The sequence below is a fragment of the Lissotriton vulgaris genome, chromosome 9 (assembly GCF_964263255.1).
Source record: "Lissotriton vulgaris chromosome 9, aLisVul1.2, whole genome shotgun sequence".
NCBI lineage: Eukaryota > Metazoa > Chordata > Amphibia > Caudata > Salamandridae > Lissotriton > Lissotriton vulgaris.
In genome coordinates, this window is record NC_141697.1 from 873,099,195 (window position 1) to 873,125,750 (window position 26,556).

At 40.4% G+C, this 26,556-nt stretch overlaps 1 protein-coding gene across 1 annotated transcript in view; it reads left to right on the top strand.

Moving 5' to 3' along the window:
- Positions 1-268: 268 nt before the first annotated feature.
- The window catches only part of LOC147692409 (olfactomedin-4-like), a 182,507-nt gene continuing 156,219 nt past the window's right edge, over positions 269-26,556 (top strand). The window contains exon 1 of the mRNA XM_086939526.1: positions 269-325. Within this exon, the coding sequence (XP_086795652.1) occupies positions 269-325 (57 nt within the window). The remainder of the gene's footprint in view (positions 326-26,556) is intronic.

Consider the following 26,556-nt stretch of genomic DNA (forward strand, 5'->3'; position numbering starts at 1 on the left):
GTTGTTTTACAACCCATGAATTGGGCATAGAGGAGGATTAGGAAAGTGAGTTTTGAGCTTTTGCAGATGGTGTCCTTATCTTATCGAGTGGATCCTGTTTGACGGCACCAGCAGTAAAGTGGTCCTGCAATGTGCAAATATGTCATTTTCAGCTCCAATTTCATCACGCACAAGAGATAACCTTGCTGGTCTTCTCCAACCCACAGCGCACTTCTATAAAAAGGGTTTGGATGGCTACACTGGGTACATTTGAAAGGAAATAGGCAAGATGCTGCTGCTCGTCCTTTTAGCTGTGACCTTGGTGCAGGGGCAGTTGACTCCTTTGGTGAGTATTTATTTCGGTTTTCTCAAAGAAAGTCTTAAATATAGCTCATGCTCTTATTTTGATGTGTTGTAAGGGATTCGAAGTTTAAGATCGAATGCTTATCATATATTAAATCCAGTTTTCCTATTGCAGGCAACAATAGCTAAAAGAAAAAAAGAAAAACGATATCAACATAAGTTTCATTTGCAAGCCATTCTTGGCAGGATCGAGAAAAAGAAAATGGTGTAATGCACTTTAAAAATCGTAGTTGCATGTAATAAAAAGAAAAATGCACTTAAAATCTATATTGTGTCGCTAGAGCCTTTATAATACACAATGATTAAGAACGTCGCAAAACAACTACCAAACATGCACGCAGATGTATTGAAAATCCCATAAACCTTAAATACAGTGATGATGAGATCTAACTAAAGTAAATCAAATTCAGCCAACCCACCTCAACTAATCTGCATCCAGAATAATGTTTAATATTTCGATGGTACAGATCAGTGCCGTTGTAAACAATGATACTTTCACCTGTAATATTACTCAGACTAATTTACACACAGATATGATGATGATGCCAAGCATTGCTTAACCCGGTCTAAAACAATTTCACCTTTCAACAGGCTTCTAATAGAAAAAAAATACATTAAATATAGCTCGAGTCTAAAACACTTCAAATCATTCGTGATTTGGTGGATATGAGTAAATTAGCGACCGGTAAAACCTTATGATATAAAAAGGAAGTTGCCAAAAAAAATTGATGAATGTGTCCCAAACTTTACCATATCACAACTGAAAATTTCATTACATTTTAAGTTGAAATATTTTTTTTAATAACTGACCAACATAGTGGCATGCAACAAAGATGCACTCTCGCTAGGCACGGCGAAACCCATCATCACTTTAAACAGACCAGCCCAGAAGCAGAAAAGCATCACATGGTCAGCTGAGTGACAGGACCTGAGCCTCATCTTAGCAAATGGGCCCCACCTCCTCCTGAAAGTTCCTTGACTCAAATGAAACAATCAATAGACAAGACTGCAGCTTTTACTGTGACCAGGAGTCTTCCTGAATGAGGCCCTCTAGGAATGATTACATAGCTTTCTGGCGCTTAAAACAAAATTCTCACAATCTGATGATTACAGTATAGCAATCACACCCCCTCTAGCTGATGAGTTGGACAAGGGCCTTTTTTAGGAGTAATTTTAACAGTGGGATGAAAATAGCATCCACATGCTATGACATGTCCAATTAAATCTCACGTCACACTGACCCTTTTGCCGTTTAGATTAGCCACAGGGTACCCTGAAAGGGCCAATAGGCCCTCCAGCTGGGTACACCTAAGCAGGTTGTCAAGGGAATCCATCCTAGCACCCAATTTTAAACCACAGAGGGTGCTAAACCTCCCCAGGGGACCAGGAGGGGGACAAAGAGGAGAATGAAAGAGTGATATAACTAAAGGCCCACCACCACTATTGCAAGGAGAGAAGCTAACAGAACATCCTTCGAAGACAGTACATTGTACTTACAGGGTGACCATTTTACAACTTGCACAAAACTAAGCAAACTTGCAAAGCTTTCTGCCCCCCAGCACAACCAGGATGAAAAAAACTTGCAAAATTAAAAGCACGGCTATCACTAACCTAAAGTTTGAGAGATGAGCCATGGAAAACCCGGTGACTTTTTATTAACCTGATGAATGTGTATTTTAACCAGCTCAAGTCCTAGTCAGTGGAGACGTCTGTGCAAGACTGAACTTAAAAGTTTGTTCAATGTTGGGGCGTGGCTTGCGCGCCGCTGTGGTATGGCGTGTTGCGCTTGAGCTCCGGGGTGAGTTGATCCCGTCGAGCGTTTCTCTTTGTCTCTTCGTGCCCTCTTGACCGGAAAAACCACACACCTACGGCGGAACATGTGCTGAGCTCCACGACGCTGTTTTTCCGCGATTTAAATCATCGGAAGTATGCGTTCTGCTTCATGCCTCGCAGGCGCTCGCATTCCTGAGGAGCGGCCGCCATTTTGCCGCGTATGACGCTCCTGTCATCTGTCATCTGAGGCGCCGCCGCGGATACAATTTAACAGTCTTTCGTGTCTGTCTAAGGGTTTCTTCACACAACGGATACAATGGTAACATTTATGCTTTTTTTCTAATGTTACTTCTTGCTGCTTGGCTGGGTTCGAAGCTGCTCACAGTTTTTGTTTCTCTCTTAACTGACTCATTGAGATGCTCATGTCGATATATTGAGGTGTATTCCTATTTATGCTCATATTTCAACCGCTAGATTAGCGTAGCGTGTTTTGAGCGTGAATTGCCTCTTTTTTTACTGTTTTCTGACTATTTTGCGCAACTCTGGTGCTATACTCTATTTCAGGGGTATTTTTGTTAGTCTTCTGCTACAACACTGTCATTATGAGTCGCTCCTTGAACACCAAAGACTCTAAGGACCCGGGCACATCTTTGAAGCGACTTAAGTCAGTCTCTCCGACTCCTGAATCACCTCAGGCGGATAATACTTCCACATTGGACACCATATTGGCGCGCCTTAATGAGGTTCATGATATTGCGCAGTCAACCAAAACTAACACTGACTTACTACAAGTGGAAGTGTCTGCTATCAGAAATGATTTTAAAACCCTTTCTCTACGTGTATCAGCGACAGAAACTCGGATAAGTTCCGCAGAGGATGGTATGCAAAAGCAATCCAGGTCCCTCTCTCAAATGGAGCGGTCTATGGCGGCGATGCGCAGAGACCTCACGGAGCAGGAGGACCGTAATAGGAGATCTAATCTGCGTATTTTTGGCCTTCCGGAGGACTCAGAGAAATCATCCTCCTCCATGATTGAGTTCTTATCTCATTGGATTCCTGATACACTTCAATTATCTTTCCACAGAGACTTTGAGATTGAAAGAGCACACCGTGTTCCAACGTTCCGTTCTAAGGCAGCCACCCAGCCAAGAGCAATCATTTTTAAGCCCTTACGACATCAACACACTGAGCTGATTTTGTCCCATATGCGCAAGATTAAACAACTCAACTGGGAGGGTCATCGCATATCCATTTCCCAAGACTTTGCCAGAGACACGGTCATAAGACGGAAAGGTTTCTTGAATCTTCGGAAACGTCTCACTGACTTGGGCATTCCCTTTTCCTTTTCTGGTCCATCCAAGTTTCGCATTACATATAAAGGGCGTTCCAGAATCTTCGATGAACCGGCAGACTTGACAACGTTCTTGGACAACCAGGAGGAGATAGAGATGGAGATTCAAAGAGCAACGACGCAGACTCCTGGGGCCTCAGGGACCTGATTTGTTGTTCTCTTTACTTCTGGTTATGTCTTTTTCTGGATGGTTACCTTCTCTTTTTTCTCCAGTCATGTTTTCATGTTGATCTACACCTCCGCTATTGTATGTCCTATCTCTGTTCTTCTTTCTATACTACTCTGATGGATCTCCTTCTTACTAGTTTCTGACCTCTCTTTCTTTTTTCTCTTCATTATCCTTCGAGGAACTTCTTGTAGATCCTTTCAATTTTCTCTTCTTCTTTCCTTTACCCGTCTTCTCTGATTTCGTGCGTATTTGTATCTCTTTTTCAACTCCCTCTTTCTTGCTCCTATCTATTTTTATTACGGTGTATTTCACCTATATTGTTGCTGTTTCTACTTACTAGTTTACCTGCTCGTTTTATAGTTATTAGTTGCAGATTTAGTGTCTATAATTCAAGTATTATTACTTCTCTCAATAGCATCTTGTATTATATTTGCATTACACTATGTAGCATTGTAGTATCGTGTGTAGACTTCTCCTTTGTCTTTCTGCTCTTTTTTCATCTTTCCTCTCGGTTTCTTCCTCTTTTCTACATGCTGTTCTCATACACCTTTTTTTTTTTTTTTTTTCTCTTTCTCTTATGTACCTCCATTTTATAGTATAGTTATAATTAGGTGTTTTATATGATTCATATGCGATTTCAACACATTTTTGTTCCTCTAGTCACAAAATGATATATGCTTTTGTTTTTTTAAGATGTTTCGTACATAATTAAGCTTTTCCTACGTTTTATAGTATTGTTATTTAAGTCATGCTCTTGCGCTTGCTGGGGTACTGTTAATATATTCTGAGTGGTATTTTTCTTCTATTAGCATTATAGTATCTCATTATGAAATGTGTTTCTATGTGTATGGTTTATCTATTGCTTTTTAGCTCACTGACAGTTGTTCTTTTTTTCATAATGGGCTATTCTTCTTTACCAATTTTTGCTCCTAGTACGGGTCTTCGACTCGCCTTTTCCACGTTCTCCCTTGCATGATATGGGTCTATTTTAGACCTCCCCCTCTGCCTCGTTTCTCTCTCTTTTCTAATCTTTCTTCTCTCCTTCTGGCTTTTCTTTTTTCATGGTTCTCCCACATGGTTGCTCCCGTAACATCTATTTTGTTTTGTGGTTGGTCTACTATATTTTTGTACTTCGTCCTTTCTCTGTTATCATTGTTGCCTTCGTGTGTATCCCCATCAGTTATATGCCAGGTTTAAATGTATTATCCCTTAATGTTAAGGGTTTAAACCATCCGGTCAAACGGTCTAAAATCTTAGACTATTGTAAATCTCTCTCAGCGGACTTAGTATTATTTCAAGAATCTAAGATCACTAGTAGAGAAGCGGTATTCTTGAAGAAAGAATGGGTGTCGGATGTGTCTTGTTCGGATGCATCTGGTAAACGCAATGGTGTGGTTACGTTGGTTTCGAGAAATTCGGGTTTATCGATTCTCTCTTCTGAGCACGACTCTGATGGTCGATGGCTCTTATCTAAACTATCAGATGGACAACATGATCTGTTTGTTATGAATATCTATGCTCCGAATATTGATAGCCCTGTTTTTTGGAAATCCATTTCTAAAAAATTGCATGATACCCCACATGCGGGTAATCTTATTGTTGGTGGGGATTTTAACTTACCTATGGATCCTTTATTGGACAGAAATTCCGCATTTCAGTTTCGTCCGCCTAAAGCACACAAACAGATGCTTAACATGTGTTCCATTGCTCAATTGCATGATATTTGGCGTCTCCATAATCCCACTGGCAGTGACTTTTCTTTCTTTTCCTCCCCTCATTCCTCATTCTCGCGCATTGATTATCTTCTAGTCCACTCTTCTCTTGTCGCAGCTTCTACTTCCCCACTTATACATCCCATTGTCATCTCCGACCATGCTGCGGTCACTTTTACGCTGTCGTCCTTTGCTCCGAAACCACGTGGTCGTTCCTGGAGACTTAATACGGAGGTGTTATATGACTCTACCCAAGTGGAAGAATTTTCCAAGGATATAAACACTTTTTTCCGTGAAAATGAGGCTTCTGTATCTTCTCCAATAATTCTTTGGGACTCTTTTAAATGTACTTTCCGAGGCCAAGTTATTGCATGCATGTCCAAACGCAATTTAGCGATTAAAAAAGAACTTACTGATTTATCATCTGAAATCAAGACTCTGGAGGCGTCCTTTAGACATACTAAAGATCCGACTTTCCTACAACAAATTAAGCTTCTAAAATACAAATATAATACAATTGTCACTAAAAGAGCTCATATTGGTTTCCAAGCACAAAAGTCCAAAAAATTACTCTTAAAGAATCGGGCTGGCAAACTTTTGGCTGCTACTTTAAAATTCCAAGACTCTTCCTCTAAATCCTCTCAGATCTCCTCTATTAAAGATCATAATGGCTCTAAAAAATTCCAAACTGAGGAAATTCTTGAAGTTTTTCGTGATTTTTATAACAAATTGTATACCCCCTCTAACCAAGCCTCTTTTGATAAATGCCAAGATTTTTTAAAATCAATTCCGATTCAATCAGTTTCTGAGGACGATCGCTCCACTCTAAATGAACCTATTTCACCTGAGGAAATAGTTTCTGCCATCAAGGCCACCCGGTCGGGGAAAGCTCCGGGCCCTGATGGTTATCCGATCTTATTTTATAAAACCTTTCTCCCGTTGCTTGTTCCTAAGTTGCAGGCTGTCTTTGACGCTTTTGTTCGTAATGGTTCTGTCTCTGGTACGGCTGCCGAAGCCACCATAGTGGTGATCCCAAAAGAGGGGAAGGACCATTCGGACCCTAAGAATTTCCGCCCTATTTCGCTTCTCAATATGGAAGCGAAGATTTTTGCTAAAATCTTGGCTAAACGTCTAGAATCCTTTATTCCCAACTTAGTCCATCCCTCCCAAACTGGTTTTGTTAAAGGTAGGCTAGCAAGAGACAATATTCGCACTTTCTGCCATATTATTGGGGCGGCCAAGCGATCCCAATTACCTGCCGCGGCCTTGGCCCTCGATGCGGAGAAGGCCTTCGATAAGGTTTCTTGGCCTTTTCTTCGAGCTGTCTTACATGCACATAACCTTGGGGAATCATTTATTAACATGGTAATGTCTTTGTATTCCCAACCTAAAGCTAATATTAGAGTTAATGGTTCTACATCCTCTTTTTTTAATCTTTGCCAGGGCACGAGACAAGGATGTCCCTTATCCCCTCTCTTGTTTTTGTTATCTATCGATCCTCTCCTTCGGCTGATTGATTTACACCCTGATATCAAAGGGTTCTCTTTTGGCCCTCATTGTCTTAAAACTGCAGCCTACGCTGACGATGTTCTCATTTTCTCGGACGATATCGCGTTAGCCATTCCTGCTATTTCTGACACCATTTCATTGTTTTCTAAAGTTTCGGGATATACCCTAAATAAAGACAAGACAGAAATGTTCCCTTTAAATGCCTATTGCTTTCCTGCGCATATGGGTTTGGCTGGCTTTAAATGGCAAGCTACCCATCTCAAATATCTAGGCATTTATTTCTGTTCGACACTACATACCACGGTTACGTATAATGAGTCTCAAACGCTGGCTAAAGTTCGTCGTCTTCTGGACACATGGTCTCCAAAACATATTTCATGGTGGGGGCGCCTACAAACCCTTAAAATGATGATCACGCCGATTATCAATTTTGTCTCTTCCATGATTCCGATTAAATTATCTGACTCTTTTTTTCGGGAAATCGATGGTATCACCTCCAAATTTTTATGGAGCGGAAAACGGGCTCGGTTAGCATACAAATATTTACGTAGACCCTGTGATATGGGAGGTTGCAACTTCCCGGATTGGGAAAAATACCAGACTGCTTTTTTGGCCTCTCAAGGTGCCCTATGGTTTTCTCCCCCAACCCGTCATATTCCTCTATGGCTACGCATAGAACAGGATTTAGCTGCTCCCTTACCACTTGCCTCTTTTTGTACTACTTCCACTCTACATATTCTGTTCTCCCGATCTATCATTATTGATACAATTGTCGCAATTAAGAAAGTGGACAGGAAGATGGCATTTCCTCTGCACAAAACTAGATGGTCTTCCATTTGGCGTAATTCCAAAATTAAAATCAATATCACTCCCACTCTCATGTCGTATTGGGCGATGAAAGGTGTCTCTCTTGTACAACATCTGTATAATGAGTCTGGTGAGCCCTTACCTTTCTCTACCTTAGCGCTCAAATACTCTCTAACAAATCTAGACTTCTATACTTTTCTTAAAATCAAGGTTGCGATCTCGAAAACTCGTCTTCACCCCTCCTCGTCCACCATCTCACTGTTTTCTATCTGGCTCAAAGCGGGTCATGTTGCTTCCCACATATATAGGTTTTTATCCTCTACTTCGCTTCCTGATCAGACGGTTGCGCAGCAAAAATGGTCGCGTCATTTTGATCACAATATTACGGATCGTATCTCCTCCGAAGCTTGGCAATCCATTGGCAAACTAGCGTTACGTAACAAAATAGCTCCTTCCTTAATACAATCCAAGTTTTTCTCGATCAATCTACTCCACTGGACTCCGGTACGTCTTCACTCTCTCAACCTTAAAGAGGATGACCTCTGTTGGAGTTGTGGCGTTGAGGCAGGTGATTTTCCACATATGTTCTATAACTGTTCCTTACTTAAATCTTTCTGGGACCTTATCCAGCAACATTTGTCTCTTATCTTTGACGTTGAGCTCCAGCTCTCTTTTCCTTTAGTTATTTTAGGCCCCTGGGCGGCTCCTACGCCTCTTCCCCTTGATCCATTACAATTACAACTGTTAGACCTTCTTTTATCTGTAGCGATCAAAGTTATCCTTATGGATTGGAAGTCTTTCTCGTCTGTCTCCTATCATACTTGGTGGGCATGGGTTTCCTTCTTACGCAGTGCTCACACCTCAGTAGATCTAGCACACCTGTCACCTTCCATCTCTAGTGGGGTTTGGGCAACTCTGGATGAATATATGGAACTTTCTGCGAATGGGGTAGTCCCTCCATTTCCTGCTGTTATGTCTACCTAATTTTCGTCTGGTAGTGGCGTTACATTGGGTTGTTCCTGTGGGAGTCCTTCTTTCTTTCTTCCTCTTTCCTGTCCTCTCATCCCGTTCCTTCTTTCTGCTGCTTTTTTCCTTGCTCTTCTTCCTTCTTCCTGTGGTTCCTATTACCTTCCCCTGCCCCTATTCTCATCTTAGGGACTGATACGTTCTACGTTCTGAAAATTGTATCCCTCTATTGGCTCAATTCATTACCTTCATTTTAGGTGCCTGTTATCCAATTTTACTTACATTGAGCTTCGTTCTTGATCAGATATTACCCATGGTTTCATGTTTTTTCTCATATTGGAATGTATCGCCTCTTTGTATTTTGTTGGATATTATTTGGATCATTATTTCTCTCAATAAAATCCTCTTGAAATGAAAAAAAAAAAGTTTGTTCAATGTTGCATTTTACCCTGCCGTACCCGACCCCCTTCTGTCCTACCCAGACATCCAGTAACCCTGTTTGCTTCCTACTTATCATCTCCTCTTGTTCATTTGCTGTTGGGCCTTTCTTGTTCCAGGGCGTTACATACAAATGCCAAAACGCTGAATTGCTAATAAAATGTAGGACATAGGTAGCTGCAGATAGGACTCAAAGGATTACCAAATGGCTCTGATTCCTGCCATCAAATCAAGGCTAATACTTTAAAATCAACCTAAATCTGAACTCAGTCAGACCAATTAACTATTTGGAGTCAATTATTTTTTAGCAACACTTCTTCATAGCAGAAGCGAGTTTTCTCGCTTCACCTAGGATGCATTACACTTCCATTGATTTTCTTTTTAGAGAAATCCACAATTTTGTTAAGAAGGCAATTTTAAGCATCTTCCCTTGAACAGCCCAGAATAACTCCTTAGTAATCATTATTCCAAGATAAAGATCTCCAACCCCTGCTTCCTAAACTCTCCTAAATGACTCACGATAATGAAGATGGCATGCCAAAGAGCCTTGTTAAAAGACAGAGAAACTTCATTTGAAGTTGCCTGAATAACAGGATTGGTTCTTTCCCCTAAACGTACTTGCTTGCAAATAAAATTATGAAATGAAACTAAAATAAATAATACTTGTTTACTCCAGAGAGTCCCACTACATGTGTGCGCTTGGCTGTGAAAACTCTCGGTCCTCATCCTAGGCATCTCCTCTGTTCTTTTGCACTCAGCTCAAATCAGAGTTATTTATTGTGTTAGATGGCAAATATTAGAGGCTCAGGTTCAGTTACCCCCATAGTTAGCTGTAAAAGAAGGTGGGTTGCAGATGGCAAGCAGATCAAAGTCCTTCTTGGGCCGAACATCCTTCAGCAGGCAAAAGGTCTTTCCCACTTCCCCTACCATTTTTCAAAAACAGGTTACTTCCGTTTTACCTCAATAGCTAAACCACAAACTGAAAACAGGCCATTGAGTCTTTATGTGTAATGAGAATAATTTATTTTCTTTGTTCATTTATTTATTTTTTATAGAGATAGACAATATTTTCTAACAGTAATCCAATACATAAGAACTATGAGTATGCTACGTAGCTCACATCAGTGTTTATGGTGCACAAACATAAACCATGGTTTCCACAAAATATAATGAAATTGACCGGGAACAGCAAACAAGCAGTATCATAAAGATACCACAAGTTAAAGGTTTCCAGTTTGTATTGTGAATTCCTGTGATGAATCCTCATGTTTTCCCTCAATTGTGAAGTTCAATGTTTATACGCTTTATTAGCTAAACAAAGTGTGGCGGCGTGGTATGTGCCTTATACTATTCATCAATGATTTATCGTGTTGACCCCTACCATGAGTCTTTTTATCCCAATGTGTATCTCATCACCCTTGATCTTTCTCTCATTTTCCTCAATGTTTCTCATTTCTGTGTAATAAAAGTAATAGCGTAAAAATGTATAATATTTTTTAGAAAATGTTAGGAGTAGGGGTAAGCGGGTGAGGATAATAGTAAATGATTAAGGGTAAGGGAGTCTGGAGTAAAGGGTAAGGACAAGGGGGTAGGAACAATGGTAAGCATTGAGAGTAAGGATATTAAGGGGTGAAATGTAAGGGTAAGGGGCAGGGGTTAGAGGTAAGAATAATGTGCTTAGGGTATTAGAGTACTAGGTTAAGTTTGTAAATAGGGGTTAAAGTTAAGGGGTTAAGATTAATGTAGGAGGATAACATTAAGGGTAATCCGTGAGCATAAGGGGTTAAAGGGAAGGTGAAAGGGGTTATTCATAAGGGATAGGCAAAATCGGTAAAGGGGTAAATAGTAAGGGGTTAGATTTTACAAGTGGTGGGGAGTCGCCCTAAAAGACTTTAATTGATCAGAGGGTGGCACAGGCTCTGGCCAAGTGGAGCATCATGATGAAAACAATGTTGTATTTTTAGTGAAAAAAAGAATGACAAATCATTATAATTTATTTTGTCACTTCTGTCTGGGCTATGAGTCAGTGTAAGGGGGAGGGGTGCAAATAACTCTCAAAGTCCCACCCACACATTTCTGCTTAAGGATCACTCTGTGGATACTTTAACACTTTAGAGACCTGCTGCATTTTTATAATGGATAACTGAACATCACTGCAAAATTTGAATGAATTCGTTTAGAGTTGCCAATTACATAGACTAATTGTGAATCAATATTTTTGTCAGTTTGGTCGCACATTGAAATTATTTACAAAAGTGGGGTCCCACAATTGAAAGGTCTTAAAACCACTGGGTTGAGGTGAAAGAGGTGAACGGTATAAAGTTAAGTGGTTGGGGGTAAGAGGTTAAGGGTAAAGGTTTAAGGATAGGGTAGAGGTTAAGATGTGCAAGTACAAAGGTAAGTGCAAAGGTAAGGGAAAGGGAGAAGGGTAAGGGGTTAAAGGTAAGGGTAGAGGTCAAGATGTGATGAGTAAGTGGTTAAATGTAAGGGTAAGTAGGCAGGTACGGTAAAGGGCAAGTGGTTAAGATTAAAAAAACTAATAATAAAAGGTTGAACGGAAGGAAGCTACTGCTAAAGATAAATAGTAAGAGGGTCAGCATGTAAGTGATGATTTTTTAAATGTAAATATTTTTTAGTGAAGCTCATTTTCCTTAAAGAAAAAAGGCTGCATTTAAAACATTGTTTTGACACATTTCGAAATGTTGTTTGAGAGTAGACTGGTTCCTGGACCACTGCATCCTTCCAGCATTTATTTAACATTCATAAGGGTAAGGGGTCCTGTTCTCTTTTGCAAACGGGTTAGCGGCCCAACTTGCCAGTAAGTAACTTTTCAATTGTTTACAATCACTATTTCAGTCACAAACCATTGATACAGACAGGATCCACCATATGGAAGGGAAGCCTCTTCCAAATAGTGATACCTTATCGATCTCTAAACCCTTTTCAGGAGTTAGAAAAAGTTACTGACTCAAAATGGATTTAATACCCATACAAAGTGCATTTTTTATGGTCGCAAATATTGAACCAGAGCTTTGGCAACCACAAAAAAGCTTTGTACATCTGGCCCTATCTTCCTTCACACATTCTGTTCCCCCTTCCTTGCATGGTGCTCACTTACCAACTCTGTACCTCTCACCCACTTTTTGCCTCTTACCCATTCTGTGCGCTCTCGGTCATTCTTTGTTTTCTTAACAAATCTGAGACTCCTCAAACAGAGTGGGCTGCTTGACCCACTCTCTGACCTCTTCACCCAGATGTGTCCTTCCTCATTCTCATAGTTCATAAACAGTGAGAGCTGTAATGGGGATTCGCGGATAGTGAGTAGAAGGTTCAACTGCAATCATAATTGTAACCGTTAAAACATTTGTTGTATTAAAAATTAAAGGGAAATAAGGAGTAGACCCTTTACTTGTTGAAAATCTGAGAGCCATGCAGACTTGCCCCCAGCCAGGAGAGGTGCTGCCTGTTAAGTCAAAATCAAAAGTTAGCTTTATTCGGTTAAAATATAAAACCATCAAAGCACAGGACAATTTCATAATACAATAACACATTACAAATAAGCGAACATTTGGTATAATTCATAAGCCAAATATATCACATTCCACCATCAAAAGGGACACTTGGTGTTCAAATAAATAAGTTAAAACGTTTCTCATACAGCAATTTTTCCATTTAAAAGATCTATATTTCATAAACAGATTTGTTACACAACAAATTTTCCATTTAAAAAAGCAATTTTCCATAACATGATTAAAAAAGGAGAAGACAGTCAGAGCTGGATCACTGAAATAATATCGACTACCAAAATATCGACTACCCAAAATATCGAGGAAAAAATATCTACAACCAAAATATCGAGTTTGTATGTACAAACAGGTAAGTACAAAAATATCGAGTACAAAATATCGTTTATAAAAATATCGTTGTAAAAAATATCGACTTTACTAAAAACAATGTTTAATTACATTAATATAAAAATTTAATTACAAAAATATATTTAACAATACTTAAAATAACTTTTAATAATTAAATAATTAATGAAAGTAAATAAATAATATTTTTTTAATCATATTTCTTAAAACATATATATATATAGTAACAAAATTTAATTAAATAATAGGCAATATTGTATATGTACCCCAAAAACCCAAAAATGACCCTGAACCCTAAAAATACCCCTTTACCCAAAAACTAAAAACTGACCCTGAACCCTAAAAATACCCCTTTACCCAAAAACTGAAAACTGACCCTGAACCCTAAAAATACCCCTTTAGCCAAAAACTAAAAACTGACCCTGAACCCTAAAAATACCCCTTTACCCAAAAACTAAAAACTGACCCTGAACCCTAAAAATACCCCTTTACCCAAAAACTAAAAACTGACCCTGAACCCTAAAAATACCCCTTTACCCAAAAACTAAAAACTGACCCTGAACCCTAAAAATACCCCTTTACCCAAAAACAAAAAACTGACCCTGAAACCTAAAAATACCCCTTTACCCAAAAACTAAAAACTGACCCTGAACCCTAAAAATACCCCTTTAATTTAACATAATTAGCAATTAATCAATTAAATTAAATTAATTACCAATTACATTTTAATTAAATACCATATATTATTTAATTACCAATTAATTAATTATTACTACCAATTAATAAATTTACATATTTAATTAATTATAATTAAATTACTTCCCACCCTATTCCCCTATAAACCCACAACCCGCTACAGAAAATACATTATTTTAATTTACATAATTAGAAATTAATCAATTAAATTAAATTAATTACCAATTAAATTTTAAATAATTAACATATATTATTTAATTACCAATTAATTAATTATTACTACCAATTAATGAATTTACATATTTAATTAATTATAATTAAATTACTTCCCACCCTATTCCCCTATAAACCCACAACCCGCTACAGAATAAAATTACACAATAATTAAAAAAATCATTAATTAAAAATAATTATAAAATTAAATGACACTTTTCACACATATTATAACATAAAAACACTATAAATAATTCAATATTATTTTAAAAACTATATTTTTTACTATCTACATTATATACTTGGATATTTTCACTGTCTATATTATTTACAGTCGATATTACTTCACTTACCTTAAAAACGATATTTTGGCTGTCGATATTCTGTCTAGTCGATATTTTGTCCAAACGATATTTAAAACTCGATATTCTGTCCAAACGATATTTTGGAGTCGATATTATGTCTGTGCACCGTCAGAGCTATAACTTTAATTTATTCCTGCGCCTGATGGCCCCCGAGATATAACTAGCTACCCCAAAACATACAACTGTGGACCAAAGCATCTGCAAGAAGGCTAGCGCTGGCCTAACTTGCTCGAAGTTACAGCCTTTTAGCAGTGGGGCAAGATACATTTCCTACGTAATAAAACATAAAAGTCACAGAAAAATACCATATGAAGAGTGTTCTGCTCAGAGAAATTATCACAGGGACAGGGACCCAAAGACCCCTCCTTAGAGAAGCCTTTTTGGAACAACAATAGTCATGGGAGCATGTTACACTTAAATCTTGTTAATACAAACAAATGATATGTTTGTTTATGTAGGTCAGGTATGGCTGAATTTCTCTACCTGAACTCAGCATTACAAAACTCCTGACTAAAGGTTTTGCCAATTCCCCTTCCTCCCTTATCAACATCACCCTACTCAGGAATTGAGACTTCACAGCTTTAATAGCCATCTTACCAGGAGCTCTAGGGTTCAAAAACAAATCAGGACTGCCCAGTGAGTCCATTTGTGTCTTGATATAACGGATCCACGGAATGTCAAGACCTTTGTTTAAGGACATACAATCCTGAATAATCAATTGATTTAGATTAGGTGGCTGCTGTGCCCAGATTCTTAACCAACATAATAATGGGGCTACAGTGATCTGATCTGAAATAAAACCTGCACCAAGGTCCTCATTAATGTTAAAAGTTGCAGCAGAGGCTGGGAGCGACAACAGCTTACCAAAGAAAACGTTTTCTGCTGTTTGAATGTCATTAGATGAGGTATAGCCCCATACATCGCTCCCATATAACCCCATTGGGATACACTTGGCGTTATAAATTTTCATGAGGGCCGGAGTGGCTTAGAAACTAACCGTCTACCAAAACCTAACAGAGCCCCGGTTGCCCTAGCAAGGGTGTTCTTTTTGTGTGCACGCTGCGTGACCCATGATCTTTTTTCATCAAAAAGAACCCCTAGATATGGAAAGGCCGGAACTTTCGTAAGTTCTAGACTTTTACAATAACATTTTACCTTTTTGGCCCGTCCCCTACCAATTGACTTTTTAAGATTTGTTATTAAGTCTAGAGAGTCCATAAAATCAATAAAACAGCCTAAAAGAGATTGTAGCCCTCGTGCCGTCCTTGTCACCAAAACTGCATCGTCTGCATACAATAATGCAGGGATCATTTTTGAGCCAGCTCTTGGGACGTCCTTATAAGAAGAAGTTAAAACATCTCCCAGGTTAATATATTGTGTAAACAACAGGGGGGCAAGAATACACCCCTGTCGCACCCCTCGCTTAACCGGCCATGCTTCTGTTAAGCTACCATTCGCATGATAGCGGACCTCTGCCGAGGTATTTTCATGGATAGCTGCCAAGAAATATAGAGCAGGTTCCAGTCTAATACTGTAAACGGAATCCCACAGATTTTGCCTGTTTACAAAGTCGAAAGCAGTTGACAGATCCATAAAAGCTAAAAGGATGTCCCCCTGCTTAGCGACTGTGTCTTTCCCTATAACAAGATGTAAATTGAGACATTGGCCCGTCGTGCCCTTTCCCTGTCTGAACCCATACTGTAGGTCCGAGACAATGCAATTCTTATCCAGCCAGTCTGTAAGGCGGGCTAGCACGGCTTTCCCCATAATCTTGGCTGCAGAGTCCAGAAGGGAAATTGGCCTATAACAGGTCGGGTCCTCTTTTGAGCCCTTTTTAAATATTGGGATTATGACTGCTTTAGCCCAAGACAATGGAAAACCAACTTCGGTCGCAGCATTAAAAACAAGGGTTAAAATCCTCGCCCATACAGTGAGGTCTGCCCTATAAAGATCAACCGGCACCCCATCTGGGCCTGGCGCTTTCCCCTTTGATGTAGACACAATCGCCTCAATAGCTTCCTCCACAGTGAATGTAATTTTGGGGCATGGATGTTTTCCCCATGAGGAGTAAGCAGTGGATTGCTAACATCAGTGTATAGACCACTGAAGTGTTCCACCCTCCTTTCTGGAGGGATAAGACAGTCATTGACAGTGTTAGCCTTCTCATCAAATAATGGGCTGTTAATCATTGTCCAGAATTGGGTACTACTTGTCAGGACACTTGCTTGGCTGAGTTCATCCCATGCCATCTCTTGTAACTGGGTCTTCTTTGTTTTAGTTGCATTTTTATATGCCCGTCTGGCCTCAGTTATTATATTAATGTCCGTTACGGGCTCTTTCAACTCGCCCAGAAGTGCAGTATGTGCGGTAATACAAGCTTGATCAAACCAGTTTTTATATTTCTTTGGCCTTGGTTTACCACAAGAAGTCAAGTTGGCCGCTACCTGTTTTGTTAAACAGTCAAAGGCACCTAGGATTACCGTTGGCTCAGAGTCAGCACGTAAACATAAGCTCAAATCCTCAGATTGACTACTATATAAATTATCAAGGAAATCGGCTGGGGAAATTACCTCCCATCGTAGCTTTCGACCCTGATCCTTGGCAGCTATGTTAGAGTTAGAAATAAGTGCCAAAGGTTTCACATTTACCAGGCCCGGAATTTTAATATCCATGATAAGGGGATTATGATCACTCAGACCAATCGCTGTGACGCAAAATGAACCTATTAAGTCTGTCAAAGGGCATGATACTAAAATATAATCAATTATGCTGTGATGACCTTGCCCTGTGTAGGTTGGCACCGGACATAACATTTCCAATTGTATTGGGCAAAACAAATAATAGGCAGATAAAAGACTCTCCAGATATGCCCCATTCTTCGTGTGTTCAAAATGGGTTACCCCCTGTGGGCCATACTCGTCTTCAATACCTTGCATACAATTCGAATGACAAACATGAATATTAAAATCGCCAAGAATTAAAAGATAGTAGGGCGTATCATCATTGCCATCATAATTATCCAGAAAAATAGACAGTGCTCTTAAATGCTCCAAATCGTCTATTCTTGTAAAAGAATTATAAAAATGTACCACCAACATGGCTGGAAGATTGTCACCTACGAGTTTGACAGCTAAGATGTTTGGGGAGCTTGTCACTATCAACTCAGACCTATACAATAGTTTAAGGCTAAACAATAACAAAAGATCCCCCTAGGTCTCCCCATTACAGATGGTTCAGCATTTTTTCTAAATGAACAATACCCTTCCAGATAGTAGGAATCATTTGCGTCCCAGGTTTCCTGCAGAGCAATAATGTGCTGCATTGACAGAAAAGCCTCCCAGTTTGTATCCCCTCTGTTCGATCGTAACCCAGCAATATTCCATGAAAGAATCTATACTTTATTCTCGGATAAAATCTGCCCCGTTTGTTTTACTTCCAATTCAGTTGTGTTCACAGGATTTGACAGTACAATCTGGTGTGAAACCACTACTTCAAGGTCAGGCATTGAGATTGGGGATTCCTTTTCTGCCAATAATCAGATTATTGGTTGCTTCACAGTAGGTACATCCATGACTTGCAGTCAACCTTGTTTGTCTAAATTGGACAAAGCCTCAAATCTATTTGAAACTGCAATAAGCGGAGTAAACTCCCCTTGTGACCTCACAAAGGGCCTATAAAAGTAGCCCAGTGGGAGAGCCACGATACAAGTGGCAGTTGAAAAATAATCTTGTGCTTCAAGGATTGTTTGGGCAATCATAGGTCTTCTAAAATTAACAATAACACATTCCCCCCCTATCTTTTTTCGTGATTTACCAAGCCATGCCACTCTACGCACCATCAAAATGTTGTTCGCTAGAAAAGGCCTAAGGCCTTTATGTCTCGTCAACCAGTCCACTATTTTATTTTTTAACTGAGACCAGGATTCAGTTTGATCTGATCTCAGTGAAGGGATACCAGCCAGGAATACTACAAGAGGGCCCATAGCTGGTGATAAATCAATAATATCTTGGGTAGGTTTCATCAAAGTGTTATTAGTTAGTCTGTTCTGGCCACTGTCTTGACCAGCTAGGGGGATGTTCAAAGACCCACACAGGTCATTCAAGCTTTGAAAATGTGGGACACCTATAGAGTGTGGGAAAGTTTGCTGGGCTGTCCCCTGCTGAATATTACCAGATGACGGTGTCTGTCCACCTGAGTACAAACTCCCATCCACCGTTGGTAGATTTGGGATAGGATTTCTACCGTTCAGGTTATCGGCAGCCATTAGGGTCAATGGCTTGCCCAAAGTACTCCCTGGTCCTATGCTACCTAAATGAATAATCTATTCACTGCCTTCCCCTGGGGCATTCAATAGATTAGTACTATCCTTTGCTTCAAGGGCTTTTGTCAAACAGGCAACCTTATCTTCAATGTCCCCTAACTTAGTCCAGAATGGAGCGAGGATGGTTAATATTAATGATTCCATGCGCTCCCAAAAAACCTGGCTAACCCCTATGTCACATTCCTCGGTCACATCAGAATTTACACCTTGCGCATCCCCAGGATCAGGAGTTCGGGGTGATTTTCCCTTCTGTTGGTTACTTTTCCCTTTAGCCTTGTTCTGAGACCGTGTTGCTAGGCCACTCCTTGTTCGCTTAGCCAATGGTTCCCCCAAATTACCTACTGCCCCGATGCACTCCCTTGCCATCCTCTTAGGCCTAGTTGATCGAGTATCACAGGTTTTCCCTTTATCCATAGGAGAATGGGGTTTAGCATTAAATCAAAATGTACTTTATTTGGTTTATCACAACCTTAAAAGTGTACATGTAATAAAATAAACATCAGTATAAAACATGGTAAAAATATGTTCCTTAAAATTTACGAATAAAAAAGAATGCCCAGGTTTTAATCTGTCTCGCTGTTCAAGAGTAAAGTCTCTACCAGAGTCATGAATTTTACTCCGCAGCATATAAGGATGTTTGATGATGCGCCCAACCAGTTTGTGACAGCCTGCCTGCAGGTGCCAATTCTTAAGACGTTTAAAATTGATTTCAACAAATGTCTTCTTTCGTTTTTTACTGTATCGCACGTACACATTAAGTGGTGCAAGCTTTCTGTATGATCCCCACACAGGCGGCATGTCTTTTCTTGCTGATTGCTTTTCCAAGTAGGTATTAGATCTTTGGAGCAATGATCACCCATTCTATATGACATAAATTGTAGCATTAGATGGCTGAATTTCTCTACCCGAACTCAGCATTACAAAACTCCTGACTAAAGGTTTTGCCAATTCCCCTTCCTCCCTTATCAACATCACCCTACTCAGGAATTTAGACTTCACAGCTTTAATAGCCATCTTACCAGGAGCTCGAGGGTTCAAAAACAAATCAGGACTGCCCAGTGAGTCCATTTGTGTCTTGATATAACGGATCCACGGAATGTCAAGACCTTTGTTTAAGGACTTACAATCCTGAATAATCAATTGATTTAGATTAGGTGGCTGCTGTGCCCAGATTCTTAACCAACATAATAATGGGGCTACAGTGATCTGATCTGAAATAAAACCTGCACCAAGGTCCTCATGAATGTTAAAAGTTGCAGCAGAGGCTGGGAGCGACAACAGCTTACGAAAAAAAACGTTTTCTGCTGTTTGAATGTCATTAGATGAGGTATAGCCCCATACATCGCTCCCATATAACCCCATTGGGATACACTTGGCGTTACAAATTTTCATGAGGGCCGGAGTGGCTTAGAAACTAACCGTCTACCAAAACCTAACAGAGCCCGGTTGCCCTAGCAAGGGTGTTCTTTTTGTGTGCACGCTGCGTGACCCATGATCTTTTTTCGTCAAAAAGAACCCCTAGATATGGAAAGGCCGGAACTTTCGTAAGTTCTAGACTTTTACAATAACATTTTACCTTTTTGGCCCGTCCCCTACCAATTGACTTTTTAAGATTTGTTATTAAGTCTAGAGAGTCCATAAAATCAATAAAACAGCCTAAAAGAGATTGTAGCCCTCGTGCCGTCCTTGTCACCAAAACTGCATCGTCTGCATACAATAATGCAGGGATCATTTTTGAGCCAGCTCTTGGGACGTCCTTACAAGAAGAAGTTAAAACATCTCCCAGGTTGTTAATATATCGCGTAAACAACAGGGGGGCAAGAATACACCCCTGTCGCACCCCTCGCTTAACTGGCCATGCTTCTGTTAGGCTACCATTCGCATGATAGCGGACCTCTGCCGAGGTATTTTCATGGATAGCTGCCAAGAAATATAGAGCAGGTTCCAGTCCAATACTGTAAACGGAATCCCACAGCTTTTGCCTGTTTACAAAGTCGAAAGCAGTGGACAGATCCATAAAAGCTAAAAGGATGTCCCCCTGCTTAGCGACCGTGTCTTTCCCTATAACAAGATGTAAATTGAGAAATTGGCCCGTCATGCCCTTTCCCTGTCTGAACCCATACTGTAGGTCTGAGACAATGCAATTCTTATCCAGCCAGTCTGTAAGGCGGGCTAGCACGGCTTTCCCCATAATCTTGGCTGCAGAGTCCAGAAGGGAAATTGGCCTATAACAGGCCGGGTCCTCTTTTGAGCCCTTTTTAAATATTGGGATTATGACTGCTTTAGCCCAAGACAATGGAAAACCAACTTTGGTCGCAGCATTAAAAACAAGGGTTAAAATCCTCGCCCATACAGTGAGGTCTGCCCTATAAAGATCAACCGGCACCCCATCTGGGCCTGGCGCTTTCCCCTTTGATGTAGACACAATCGCCTCAATAGCTTCCTCCATAGTGAATGTAATGTTTGGGGCATGGATGTTTTCCCCATGAGGAGTAAGCAGTGGATTGCTAACATCAGTGTATAGACCACTGAAGTGTTCCACCCTCCTTTCTGGAGGGATAATGGGCTGTTAATCATTGTCCAGAATTGGGTACTACTTGTCAGGACACTTGCTTGGCTGAGTTCATCCCATGCCATCTCTTGTAACTGGGTCTTCTTTGTTTTAGTTGCATTTTTATATGCCCGTCTGGCCTCTGTTATTATATTAATGTCCGTTACGGGTTCTTTCAACTCGCCCAGAAGTGCAGTATGTGCGGTAATACAAGCTTGATCAAACCAGTTTTTATATTTCTTTGGCCTTGGTTTACCACAAGAAGTCAAGTTGGCCGCTACCTGTTTTGTTAAACAGTCAAAGGCACCTAGGATTACCATTGGCTCAAAGTCAGCACGTAAACATAAGCTCAAATCCTCAGATTGACTACTATATAAATTATCAAGGAAATCGGCTGGGGAAATTACCTCCCATCGTAGCTTTCGACCCTGATCCTAGGCAGCTATGTTAGAGTTAGAAATAAGTGCCAAAGGTTTCACATTTACCAGGCCCGGAATTTTAATATCCATGATAAGGGGATTATGATCACTCAGACCAATCGCTGTGACGCAAAATGAACCTATTAAGTCTGTCAAAGGGCATGATACTAAAATATAATCAATTATGCTGTGATGACCTTGCCCTGTGTAGGTTGGCACCGGACATAACATTTCCAATTGTATTGGGCAAAACAAATAATAGGCAGATAAAAGACTCTCCAGATATGCCCCATTCTTCGTGTGTTCAAAATGGGTTACCCCCTGTGGGCCATACTCGTCTTCAATACCTTGCATACAATTCAAATGACAAACATGAATATTAAAATCGCCAAGAATTAAAAGATAGTAGGGCGTATCATCATTGGCATCATAATTATCCAGAAAAATAGACAGTGCTCTTAAATGCTCCAAATCGTCTATTCTTGTAAAAGAATTATAAAAATTTACCACCAACATGCCTGGAAGATTGTCACCTACGAGTTTGACAGCTAAGATGTTTGTGGAGCTTGTCACTATCAACTCAGACCTATACAATAGTTTAAGGCTAAACAATAACAAAAGATCCCCCTAGGTCTCCCCATTACAGATGGTTCAGCATTTTTTCTAAATGAACAATACCCGTCCAGATAGTAGGAATCATTTGCGTCCCAGGTTTCCTGCAGAGCAATAATGTGCTGCATTGACAGAAAAGCCTCCCAGTTTGTATCCCCTCTTTTCGATTGTAACCCAGCAATATTCCATGAAAGAATCTATACTTTATTCTCGGATAAAATCTGCCCCGTTTGTTTTACTTCCAATTCAGTTGTGTTCACAGGATTTGACAGCACAATCTGGTGTGAAACCACTACTTCAAGGTCAGGCATTGAGATTGGGGATTCCTTTTCTGCCAATAATCAGATTATTGGTTGCTTCACAGTAGGTACATCCATGACTTGCAGTCAACCTTGTTTGTCTAAATTGGACAAAGCCTCAAATCTATTTGAAACCGCAATAAGCGGAGTAAACTCCCCTTGTGACCTCACAAAGGGCCTATAAAAGTAGCCCAGTGGGAGAGCCACGATACAAGTGGCAGTTGAAAAATAATCTTGTGCTTCAAGGATTGTTTGGGCAATTATAGGTCTTCTAAAATTAACAATAACACATTCCCCCTCTATCTTTTTTCGTGATTTACCAAGCCATGCCACTCTACGCACCATCAAAATGTTGTTCGCTAGAAAAGGCCTAAGGCCTTTATGTCTCGTAAACCATTCCACTATTTTATTTTTTAACTGAGACCAGGATTCAGTTTGATCTGATCTCAGTGAAGGGATACCAGCCAGGAATACTACAAGAGGGCACACAGCTGGTGATAAATCAATAATATCTTGGGTAGGTTTCATCAAAGTGTTATTAGTTAGTCTGTTCTGGCCACTGTCTTGACCAGCTAGGGGGACGTTCGAAGACCCACACAGGTCAGTCAAGCTTTGAAAATGTGGGACACCTATAGAGTGTGGGAAAGTTTGCTGGGCTGTCCCCTGCTGAATATTACCAGATGACGGTGTCTGTCCACCTGAGTACAAACTCCCATCCACCGTTGGTAGATTTGGGATAGGATTTCTACCGTTCAGGTTATCGGCAGCCATTAGGGTCAATGGCTTGCCCAAAGTACCCCCTAGTCCTATGCTACCTAAATGAATAATCTATTCACTGCCTTCCCCTGGGGCATTCAATAGATTAGTACTATCCTTTGCTTCAAGGGCTTTTGTCAAACAGGCATCCTTATCTTCAATGTCCCCTAACTTAGTCCAGAATGGAGCGAGGATGGTTAATATTAATGATTCCATGCGCTCCCAAAAAACCTGGCTAACCCCTATGTCACATTCCTCGGTCACATCAGAATTTACAGCTTGCGCATCCCCAGGATCAGGAGTTCGGGCTGATTTTCCCTTCTGTTGGTTACTTTTCCCTTTAGCCTTGTTCTGAGACCGTGTTGCTAGGCCACCCCTTGTTCGCTTAGCCAATGGTTCCCCCAAACTACCTACTGCCCCGATGCACTCCCTTACCGTCCTCTTAGGCCTAGTTGATCGAGTATCACAGGTTTTCCCTTTATCCATAGGAGAATGGGGTTTAGCATTAAATCAAAATGTACTTTATTTGGTTTATCACAACCTTAAAAGTGTACATGTAATAAAATAAACATCAGTATAAAACATGGTAAAAATATGTTCCTTAAAATTTACGAATAAAAAAGAACGCCCAGGTTTTAATCTGTCTCGCTGTTCAAGAGTAAAGTCTCTACCAGAGTCATGAATTTTACTCCGCAGCATATAAGGATGTTTGATGATGCGCCCAACCAGTTTGTGACAGCCTGCCTGCAGGTGCCAATTCTTAAGACGTTTAAAATTGATTTCAACAAATGTCTTCTTTCGTTTTTTACTGTATCGCACGTGCACATTAAGTGGTGCAAGCTTTCTGTATGATACCCACACAGGCGGCATGTCTTTTCTTGCTGATTGCTTTTCCAAGTAGGTATTAGATCTTTGGAGCAATGATCACCCATTCTATATGACATAAATTTTAGCATTAAATGGCTGAATTTCTCTACCTGAACTCAGCATTACAAAACTCCTGACTAAAGGTTTTGCCAATTCCCCTTCCTCCCTTATCAACATCACCCTACTCAGGAATTGAGACTTCACAGCTTTAATAGCCATCTTACCAGGAGCTCTAGGGTTCAAAAACAAATCAGGACTGCCCAGTGAGTCCATTTGTGTCTTGATATAACGGATCCACGGAATGTCAAGACCTTTGTTTAAGGACATACAATCCTGAATAATCAATTGATTTAGATTAGGTGGCTGCTGTGCCCAGATTCTTAACCAACATAATAATGGGGCTACAGTGATCTGATCTGAAACAAAACCTGCACCAAGGTCCTCATGAATGTTAAAAGTTGCAGCAGAGGCTGGGAGCGACAACAGCTTACGAAAAAAAACGTTTTCTGCTGTTTGAATGTCATTAGCTGAGGTATAGCCCCATACATCGCTCCCATATAACCCCATTGGGATACACTTGGCGTTATAAATTTTCATGAGGGCCGGAGTGGCTTAGAAACTAACCGTCTACCAAAACCTAACAGAGCCCCGGTTGCCCTAGCAAGGGTGTTCTTTTTATGTGCACGCTGCGTGACCCATGATCTTTTTTCGTCAAAAAGAACCCCTAGATATGGAAAGGCCGGAACTTTCGTAAGTTCTAGACTTTTACAATAACATTTTACCTTTTTGGCCCGCCCCCTACCAATTGACTTTTTAAGATTTGTTATTAAGTCTAGAGAGTCCATAAAATCAATAAAACAGCCTAAAAGAGATTGTAGCCCTCGTGCCGTCCTTGTCACCAAAACTGCATCGTCTGCATACAATAATGCAGGGATCATTTTTGAGCCAGCTCTTGGGACGTCCTTACAAGAAGAAGTTAAAACATCTCCCAGGTTGTTAATATATCGCGTAAACAACAGGGGGGCAAGAATACACCCCTGTCGCACCCCTTGCTTAACTGGCCATGCTTCTGTTAGGCTACCATTCGCATGATAGCGGACCTCTGCCGAGGTATTTTCATGGATAGCTGCCAAGAAATATAGAGCCGGTTCCAGTCCAATACTGTAAACGGAATCCCACAGCTTTTGCCTGTTTACAAAGTCGAAAGCAGTGGACAGATCCATAAAAGCTAAAAGTATGTCCCCCTGCTTAGCGACCGTGTCTTTCCCTATAATAAGATGTAAATTGAGACATTGGCCCGTCGTGCCCTTTCCCTGTCTGAACCCATACTGTAGGTCTGAGACAATGCAATTCTTATCCAGCCAGTCTGTAAGGCGGGCTAGCACGGCTTTCCCCATAATCTTGGCTGTAGAGTCCAGAAGGGAAATTGGCCTATAACAGGCCGGGTCCTCTTTTGAACCCTTTTTAAATATTGGGATTATGACTGCTTTAGCCCAAGACAATGGAAAACCAACTTTGGTCGCAGCATTAAAAACAAGGGTTAAAATCCTCGCCTATACAGTGAGGTCTGCCCTATAAAGATCAACCGGCACCCCATCTGGGCCTGGCGCTTACCCCTTTGATGTAGACACAATCGCCTCAATAGCTTCCTCCACAGTGAATGTAATTTTTGGGGCATGGATGTTTTCCCCATGAGGAGTAAGCAGTGGATTGCTAACATCAGTGTATAGACCACTGAAGTGTTCCACCCACCTTTCTGGAGGGATAAGACATTCATTGAGAGTGTTAGCCTTCTCATCAAATAATGGGCTGGTAATCATTGTCCAGAATTGAGTACTACTTGTCAGGACACTTGCTTGGCTGAGTTCATCCCATGCCATCTCTTGTAACTGGGTCTTCTTTGTTTTAGTTGCATTTTTTTATGCCCGTCTGGCCTCTGTTATTATATTAATGTCCGTTACGGGCTCTTTCAACTCGCCCAGAAGTGCAGTATGTGCGGTAATACAAGCTTGATCAAACCAGTTTTTATATTTCTTTGGACTTGGTTTACCACAAGAAGTCAAGTTAGCCGCTACCTGTTTTGTTAAACAGTCAAAGGTACCTAGGATTACCGTTGGCTCAGAGTCAGCACTTAAACATAAACTCAAATCCTCAGATTGACTACTATATAAATTATCAAGGAAATCTGCTGGGGAAATTACCTTCCATCGTAGCTTTCGACCCTGATCCTTGGCAGCTAAATTAGAGTTAGAAATAAGTGCCAAAGGTTTCACATTTACCAGGGCCGGAATTTTAATATCCATGATAAGGGAATTATGATCACTCAGACCACTCGGTGTGACGCAAAATTAACCTATTAAGTCCGTCAAAGGGCATGATACTAAAATATAATCAATTATGCTGTGATGACCTTGCCCTGTGTAGGTTGGCACCGGACATAACATTTCCAATTGTATTGGGCAAAACAAATAATAGGCAGATAAAAGACTCTCCAGATATGCCCCATTCTTCGTGTGTT